The sequence below is a fragment of the Caenorhabditis elegans genome, chromosome III (genome assembly GCF_000002985.6).
Source record: "Caenorhabditis elegans chromosome III".
Classification (NCBI taxonomy): Eukaryota; Metazoa; Nematoda; class Chromadorea; order Rhabditida; family Rhabditidae; genus Caenorhabditis; species Caenorhabditis elegans.
Genome location: NC_003281.10, coordinates 8,405,602 through 8,414,685, shown reverse-complemented (window position 1 = coordinate 8,414,685; position 9,084 = coordinate 8,405,602). Strand labels below are relative to the sequence as shown.

Here is a 9,084-nt window from a genome sequence, read left to right as displayed (position 1 = left end):
TTGTGCTCCTTCATCTATGTTTTTGGTCCAGTTATTCATGCATTCCAGCATATTTGTGTTTTCTTAAATTAGATTGTTTTTATAGCGAGATCAATCTAGACCGAAATACGTACGAGCAAATGTAGTTCTATTAAACCATGAGATATCAAAAACCATATAGCTGTTTATAAAGAATTCCCCGGTTTTGTTGTTCCTGATCTACCCATTACATGCGTGAGTAACTTCTTATATGGCTGGAATAACAACACCACTAATTCAAAATTAGGTGTATTCAGATTAAAATTGTAGAGCTGCATATCGAGGAATAAGCTTACTTTTATAGAACACAATTGGAGGTTTTTTTGAAATAATGAATTTAGAATAACTCTGTAATCTATTTATTTAGTATCTGGAAACAGATATAATGTTATTTTTTCAGTTTCATGCTTTCTCTAGAAAATATCAAATCTGGTTTTAGCTTTAACAACAATTTATTTGGGAGGATCAGTGCTTGGCACTCCACATATTCGTTATAAGCTCTAGATATTTTTAGACTTTTTGTTAATATTAAAAGAAACAGTTGTTCAAATAAATACAAACAAATACGCACTATGGTTACATTTCCCACCATCTCTATCTAATTGAATTTTTTCTCCAAGCAATGTTTTGGACAGATATGCCATTTTGAAATAATGTTTCCAAACTAGGCCAAAGGGGCCCGTAAAGTCCGACTTAAATTGTTTACGAGCATTTTTCTGAAAAAAAAATTATCTGAAAGAAAGTTTTCCCCGAATCTAATGCCATTGTGAAGTGTTTTGAGAAAATTGGAACACTTTCTAACTAATTCCAAAGATGTGTAAGTTGTCGGAAAGTATGTATGTACAAGATGACTATCACAGAAATTTGATAAGCAAGAAAAAAGGCACTCCTCTAAATATAGCTGATGAGATGTGTCTCACATAATAAGCTCCTCGCGTCATCTGCTAATTAGGCATCAAAATAGTTTTTAATTCCCAATTCGTAAAACTCAACTTTTCCAAATGTGTAACTGCTGACATTTGAACACAATTTTTGTATGTGTACACAACTTTGTAGTACTTTGTGAGTCACAAGGGGACTTTACTTCAAATGGAACCCAACGGTAACCTTGAATGATACAAAAGTTCTGATTACAAGGGCACGTTCTGTACAAAAACATATTCCATAACTGTAAATATTTGAATCGTAGTTTTTACTTACTTACTGTGTAATTAGAATAACAGATTATGAAACTATATTAAAAGGAGTTATTTTTAAAAATTATATGAAAAGTCTAATTCGGAAAGATTAAGCTTTTATTTCTGAATAACTGTTGCTATCGAGACTTTTGAAATTCAATGGGTCTACCAATTGCTTGAAACTGTACAATTTATCAAGTGAAATTGTGGTTCATTGATGTTTTCAAAAGATATCATTGTTCAGGATCCATATGAAAAACGCCGGCAAAATATCTCGCCGCGAGTGTATTGTAGGATACGGTAAATTTCGGTAGAATGACGGAAAAAAAGGGATTGTCCAAGCACGAGTGGCTATTTGACTTGAATGGTCTTGGAACACACACAACCGGAGGTTGATAAAGTTTTTCAGACTTTCAGTTCCTTCTACAAAATGAAAAAATTCCGATTCGTTTAGCTAACAGTCTCCACAAATATTTTTCAATCGCAGTAGCCACTTGGGATTTCGGTTGTTCTCGAGTCAGTTCTTGGATATTTAGGGATAATTAGTTTCTCGATGAAAATCTTATCACGAATGTCACATACAACATTTATATGGATCATTTCAAACGGCTGATAGAGAAGTGTCTTTAAGGTTTTTCCGGGATGCATTTGTGTGTGCCTAAGGCCTGAACGCCTAATTGCCTGCCTACTGCCTAGATTCAGAATTTTCGGATGTTAGCACACCCAGTCTCGACACGATAATTTTTTGCGAAAATGCGTGCTTCTTTATTTTTGAGGTTTTCAATGAATTAATATTTCTGATCGAAGAACTAGTAACAATCGATGAAAATTCTGCAACGATGAGAGTTTGAAGTTACAGTACACTTTAAAGGTGCGTATATTATTTTATCAAAATGATGGCGTGTCGAGACCAAGTACAGTATTTTTGGGGCCAACATCGCTACATTTCGATAAACTTAACATGTCTTTTAAAAACTACCGTAACCCAATACGATATTATACAACGATAACGCGTACTTTCTCAACCAAAGAGATAATGACGTGGCATTATTACAGTATACCAAATTCCTATTATGATTCATGCATCCTTTATGTATTGTTTTGTACAATTCTGCCTTTGTTCTGCGTCTCTTCACAATTGACCAATCCTTGTTCATTCCATTGAATTCATTTCGCAACAAAAAATGTATGCTTCTTCCATTTTTTTCACCCTCGCGGCCACCGTCTTTTTAAGTGTAGAGGAGCGCACTTCTGCGTCTCTTCTCCAATAAACACTATTTCAGTTTCCCGCTCACATTCATTCGTTCATAAATATATTGTGAGAGAAAAAAAGAAATGGGAGGAGAGAAGTGTATGTGTGCGTATGTGCCCCCCAGAGGGTTGTCATTTTGTCGTCAAAGGGTTACTGCTGGGCGTTGAAGATTGAAGATGCAGATGCCCGTGGAATGGATTACGGTAGACGGAAGACAATTGAGAGAAATAATTTACTTCAAAGAAGAATTTGAGGGACATACTTTCCGACAAATGTCGTGTATTGTTACAATTTAAACATTTCAATCGAAAATACTGGTAGTCAATATGAAACCACGTGGATTGATTAACACTAACGAATTCACAAGTAATCAATAATTAATTATTTTAGAAAAGTCCCTTGGCAACAGCATCTGGAATCTCGTTTTTATGATCTTTGAGTTGAGCTCTTGATTCGTATGTGGCAATTGCAATCTGAAAATTGGTTTTTTTCCGAGGCGACAAATTAAAATTCTGTAAAAGCCAGATGTGCAATTTTTACACCAAAAATACAGTACTTGGTCTTGACACGACGATTGTTTGTAAAATGTGAAATGGTGTGCGCCTTTGAAGAGTACGGTATTTAAAACTTTCATTTCTTCGACGTTTAAAAAAATGTAAATTTTTTTAAAAAGTTTTTCAATAATAAAAATTTTAAATCCAGAAAAATCAATAAAACTTTCTGCAGTATCTAACAAGATTTAAAAATTACAGTACTCTTTTAAGACGCACATCTTTTCTCCTTTCACAAATTCGTCGTGTCGAGACCCATTGGTGAAAAAATATTTCGCGTCTGGCTAATATTCAAATTTTTCCTTACCCTTTGTCTGAACTCGTGCTGAAATTCTCCACGTAATCCGATATAGTAGATCTTTGTCTCATCTTCTCCAAAGTTTGCATCTACCAAAATCGATAGATTATGAATATTTCCAAACTTTGAAGCTTTCAACGGATAATCCACGAGTCCTTGTGGATCTTGTTTCAAATCAATTTCCTGATCTGCCTCAATACTACAGTCATCAAATGACATTGCCTCTCGATCTTTGAACAATCGAATTTTGGCTGGATGTGATCCATCTTCGTCTCCGATTATCGAGAGACCCGTTAGACGAACGTGTCCGGTGAATGGAATATTGAATAGCAACTCGTGATCGCAATCACTTTCTACGTATTCCAATCTGAAATTTGATTTTTAAGAGTGTATATGTACGTGTATACTTTTCTTTCTCTGGACATTGGGGCATTAGTTGACAGATTAGTTGTTCAGGTTGTTCTATTGACAGATAGAAAGACAGCTGTCAGCAATTTGATACAATAAGTACTTAAGTTTATCTTCATTACGAAAAAGTATTTAGCGAACCTTCAGAATACCTAGTTTAATTTTAAAACTTTAACATTACCATATGACTTATTTGTTTTAAATAATCTAAATTATGTGGCTGCGTGGCGGGTACGGTAGATTACTGTAAGATCGCTGCGAGATGTGATTAAAGCTGAGTCCCATATTACCCGGACGCGAATTTTGAGATTTTTAACAAAATACGGTACACGGTCTCGACACGACTAAATTTTTAATGCGAAAATGTGTGCGTCTTTAAAGAGTTAGAGAGTACTGTAGTTTCGAACGTTCGATATTGCGGATCTTCATAGATTTGTCATAGTTTTTTTCGGTAAATACATTTATATATTTAATAACTCAAATATAAACACATAAATTTGAACAAAACGTGAAATAAAAACTATGTTGATAAAAATTCGACAGAAATGAGCGTTAGTCTACAGTACTCTATAAACTCTACCGTACTCTGTAAATGCGCACATCTTTTCTCATTTGGAAAATAATTGTCGTGTTGAGACCGGGTACCGTATTCTTGTCGCCAAAATTACAAATTTTCACGTCTGGGAATTTAAGTTTATACCAATTTCTGTGAGTAATACTGAAGAGTTGTCAACTTTTTCCGATTAGCCACTATTTCGTAGACATAAATAATTTTCAAAATACTCCCCATTACCACAATACTCTTTAAAATGGAATGTTTTATCGTCGGAATAATCCTATATAAAAATGTAATCCTCATGTACTAGCTAACCTGTCATCTCTTTTTTCCATCACCTTGAAAACCTTCTTTCCGGCGCCGTCGACTGACTCGTTGAGAGTAGTTACCTGAGAGAATTGGTATCAATTTAATTGCTGAATTGAATAATAAAAACGTTGACAGCGGATGGCATTTCTCGCGATGCGTTTTCCTAATTTTGTGAGATTGTAGGGAGAAGTTACAGTTAACGCATTTTAAATTTAATTTTTATTTTAATTTCGAACAAGAATATTTAATTAGTTCTTGAAAAACTATTCCTGTTTTTTTCGATACTCAGAATATTTATATGTTTCATCTTACAATGCATCTTTCAATTATTTATTTATGGGTACGTAGAAAAAAGCCTCTTTGGCATAGAGGTGCAAGCGCGCTCCAACACTAAATAAATACGCTCCGCCCCCAAACATTGGGTCTCGTTAGGTATCTTCGGGAAAACTTTAAATTCGAACGTTTTAAGTGTGTTTTTGCTGATTTCAATCATTTTTGTTTTTTATGTTTACCTTTTCCATGTCAATATAGCTGACCATATCGTAGCGATACACGTCATCACCTGGAACTTCTGGAATGTGCTCTGCGGCACAATTGTGAGAATGACCATGTGAACACATCTGGACAAAAAACTATTTAAACTACTTTTGAATAAATGCCAAGTATCGGTATTTTTCAACCATCAAATATTAAAACACTCTGAAAAAGTTTTTCAGAAAACAATTTTACTGTAATCGATTCAAATGTATCTATTCAAAAGAGGACATGGGTTGATCATGGTGATACAGAAGTATTTGCAGATATTTTGTAATACTGGAGGGATCGAAAGAAAACAAAGAAAGAGAAAATGAGATTTTCTGAGATAGGTATTGAGTCAATTAAATAGCCAACAAACTTCTTTTTTTGAAAATACAAGCAATTTGAGAAGGAAAACAAGATGGGGTTTGTCAAAGGAAACGAATTTAGCCGTATTCAAGATAAAACGATAGTGTGCAGAGAAATAATTAAGAGAATAGCAAAGGAAGAAGCAAAAACATTAACAGTTGACAAGACATACAAAAGAAACATTATGGCGTTTTCAAATTATTATGCATTGGGGTTGACTGGGGCAGGTTGAAATAAGTTACATGCGAGAATAAACTGTAGCGGTTTTGGAAATACCTTCTCTTTTAACATTCTTGAAATCAAAAAGAAGGCAAATCCATTGAAACTACAGAATTATAAATATTACAATAAATTGACTGAACAAAATATTTAAATTAGAAAAAAAAATGTCTACGAGAGAACAGCCGGATGCTCAAAGACAAGATGTTCAGCTGACCGGGCACGCTTTGGAAGCGATGATGATTGAATCTTATCCTCGAAGACACGGCTCAAAGCCTGTAAAATTGTTGAATAAGAAATTGGGAAGAATTTAAAAAGTTTTTTTCAAATGTTGAAACTTTCAGAATTATTTTTTCGAGAATAAACAGCACATTAAAAATCATGTTTCAATCTTATTGCATACAAAGGATATTACTATTTGACAATTTTTCTTTGTTCTTATTTTCTTTTTTTTTATATGTTTTTCGATTTTACACAGAAAAAAAAAACGCAAATTTTCGTATTTTTTCGATTTATATTTTCAAATTTTTTTTTTTAATTTTGACCATTATCGCTCTTTTTTGAAAATAATTTATGTTTTCTTCTCATCAACATAGACATAATTCGATGAAAAATTCATTTTTTCTGTTAATTTTCAGAAAATATTTTTTTCGATTTTTCTATGAAAATTTTTCAATTATTCCAATAGACTAAAATATTAAATTTTGAAAAAAAATTGCAAAAAAAACAGAAAAACATCAGAGACCCCTTTGATCTAAAAATTGACATTTCTTTTTGTTTATGCAACAAAAAAATAATTTTTTTTGGTAATTTTTAACTTTTTCCCCGAAAATCAATTGTCAAAAAGGTTACCTCTAATCTTTGCGCTCTCTCCTTATACAACGGTTGAATTGGTAATTGTAAATCATTTGCAAGTGCCAATGTTCGAAGATCGAAATAATACTTGGCATACACCGACGACGGAACTTCAATATTAAAGTCGAGACATTCCAAAAACCGCCGTTCTAATTCGTTCCTGAAATAATTTAATTACGGGGTTTCTGACCAAATAAAAAAAATACTTACATATCGTCAACATTTGTATCTCGAAGAATTTGGCAATAATCAACATTCCAAACAGCTTGATCATCCCATACTTTTGATGCCAACATGATTGAACCGAGTACAACCCGACGCCAATTTGAAGGACACAAATCCATTTCTGCGTAATTAAGCAATCGTTCGATGTACACCTGAAAAAATGGTTTTCGCGTTTTTATACAAAATTGATAAATTTATTAAAGAAAAGAGAAATGCGTCGGCAGCAGAAAATCAAAATTGGGTAATTCAACTACGATAGCGAAAAGTTAAAATATTACCAGTGCGTGAATTTTTTGCGCTACAAATACAGTACATGGTCTCGACACGATAAATGCGGAAAGGTGTGCGTCTTTAAAGATTACTGTAATTTCAAACTTTGGATCCCCGACATTTTCATAATTTTTTTTCTAATTTTCTCATGATCTGTTAAAATTTATGTAGTTTTTAACAAATCAATATTTTTCATCGGAAAAATACGAAAAATCAATGAAAATTCCGTAGTCGAAAGAATTTGAAATTACCATTTTTTTTCATAGAAAAACTTTGTTTTTTTTCAGAAAAAATCTTTAAAAAAGAAGAATAATGGCCAAAAATTTATAAGTTATTTTTTTTCGAAAATTAGATTTTTTAATGTCGGAAAAACGAAAATTTTAATTTTTCATTAAAATCGAATAACGAAAATTTTTGAACCTTTTTTGGCACAAAAATTGCAAAACGTTGTGTCTTTTTAATATTTTTTCAATAGAACAAGGCGAATCTTCTACACAAATACATTTTTGCCAAATCTCATGATATTCATTTAAAAAGATTTTAACCGAAAAAAAAACTCACCAAAGTAATAATAGCACATTCGGCGGTCAACTGCGCAGAACTAAACAGATTTCTGACAAACCGATAAATATTCCGATGATCAGGATCCCGTGTCATTTGCTCTGGAGGTATAGGATCTCTCTGAAAAATCTTCGAAAAATGTATGGAACTTATGGATTGATTGATAAAACTTACGAAAATCGGATGAAGTCGTTCTTCGAAAATCTCCATTAGTCGCTCGTGTCCACGATTTTTACGATTTGAAATATGATAATATATTGCAAGAGAAATGCATTTTATTGTATTCTTAAGATGAGGTTGACTGACTGTTGAATCATCTAAAATTTGAGAAATCAGAGAATGTTTATGAAATCTTTAATTACCAATATAAATAGTACTGCAGCTGCTTGATTTACGCAGGCTTCTGGGTAAAATTCCGGGATGATGACCACCAGCTGCCAATGCATCCAACATATAACATGAACGACGATTGTCTTTTACTGGAATTGATAAGAATAGATTCAAGGATTAGAAGAAAAAGAATTTTACATTTCATTTCACTTTTACTTCGTTCCATAAATGTTGGCCGAGCTGTTGGATTCGTTGATGGATCTTCCTCGTATCCTTAAAAAATATGAATTTAAAAATATATACTTCAGTGATATAATTACCTTCTGTTACCTCTCGTTCACTTATGTGAGGAAGGAAGTTTGTCGATGTTTCATCACGAGGGAACACTTGATTGACATACTGGAACTGAATTTTAAATTTAGGTTTTTGTAGAAAGAGGTTTTCGAATATTTTTACCTTTAAAATATAATTTTAAATAATCTTGTACTCGTGAAGCTTATTAAAGCCCTTTAAACCAAATTTGTGTAAATAAAAAATATTATTCTCTTCGAAATGTATATTTTCAGAGCTTTATAGTTTTTTTTTAAATTAAAAACAATTATTCCAACAATCGATATCAAAGTTTCCATTTATGCAAACTTTTTCAAAAAATAACTTTGTATACCTCCACTTGATTAGTTCTAATATACTGTCCATCATTATTATACGATTTGTCCTCTCCGCTCGACGACCTCGTTCGCAGACAACACGATGAATTTCCCATCACCTGTAAACAATTATTGGTTTAAATTCAAAGTTTCAAAGACAATGTTACTAATTTCAACTTACGGAACACGTTTAATCTCCAAAAACCAAAATTATCGCATTAGGAGTGACTAGAAACTTGGGAAGCGAGTCCTGCAAATTAATGGAAAATCGATAAAGTGTGGGGAACGGAGCACAAGAAAAAATCTGTCTAGTAATGTTTATTCAATTGTTAATTGATAAATTGTTTGCAAATTAAATATAAAACAAATATTTTCTATGAGAAAAGCGAAGAAAAACAGAGAAAAATCCATTTCTTCAATGTAAAAATCGCAGAGAGCGGTGGTGGGCGGAGTTTATGGCAGGAGGCGGAGTCGGAATGCAACCCCCGCACGGTTTCTTCTCTCCACGAATTATTCGACGTC

General features: G+C 32.9%; 2 protein-coding genes across 3 annotated transcripts; both read right to left on the bottom strand.

The window, feature by feature from the left end:
* Positions 1 to 2,668: 2,668 nt before the first annotated feature.
* On the bottom strand, positions 2,669 to 5,190 carry ZK353.9 (PITH domain-containing protein ZK353.9; the record flags this gene model as incomplete). The annotated part of the gene is made up of 4 exons (NM_066458.7): positions 2,669 to 2,921; positions 3,307 to 3,664; positions 4,577 to 4,650; positions 5,083 to 5,190. 4 exons carry the CDS (start codon positions 5,188 to 5,190, stop codon positions 2,835 to 2,837), a joined length of 627 nt encoding a protein of 208 aa, NP_498859.1. The 3' UTR covers positions 2,669 to 2,834.
* Positions 5,191 to 5,278: 88 nt separating this feature from the next.
* Positions 5,279 to 8,812, bottom strand: cyy-1 (Cyclin-Y). 2 transcript variants are annotated; one of them, NM_066457.7, is made up of 10 exons: positions 8,744 to 8,812; positions 8,580 to 8,681; positions 8,236 to 8,314; positions 8,114 to 8,188; positions 7,948 to 8,064; positions 7,760 to 7,902; positions 7,586 to 7,705; positions 6,740 to 6,906; positions 6,527 to 6,689; positions 5,279 to 5,950 (listed from the first exon to the last, which is right to left on the bottom strand). In NM_066457.7, the coding sequence occupies exons 2-10, from the start codon at positions 8,676 to 8,678 to the stop codon at positions 5,846 to 5,848; spliced, it is 1,068 nt and encodes a 355-aa protein (NP_498858.2). In that variant the 5' UTR covers positions 8,679 to 8,681; positions 8,744 to 8,812; the 3' UTR covers positions 5,279 to 5,845. The 2 variants fall into 2 exon arrangements, with proteins under 2 accessions (NP_498858.2, NP_498857.2); NM_066456.7 differs by having other exon boundaries at positions 5,280 to 5,950; positions 8,236 to 8,320.
* Between the last annotated feature and the right edge of the window lie 272 nt (positions 8,813 to 9,084).

Bases quoted from the DNA above. Each gene is read 5' to 3' on its own strand.
- cyy-1 (NM_066456.7), bottom strand. From the start codon at position 8,678: ATGGGAAATTCATCGTGTTGTCTGCGAACGAGGTCGTCGAGCGGAGAG. The intron at 6,907-7,585 runs GTGAGTTTTTTT...CCATTTTTTCAG, and splicing joins AATGTGCTATTATTACTTTG to GTGTACATCGAACGATTGCT. The intron at 6,690-6,739 runs GTAAGTATTTTT...AAATTATTTCAG, and splicing joins GATACAAATGTTGACGATAT to GAACGAATTAGAACGGCGGT.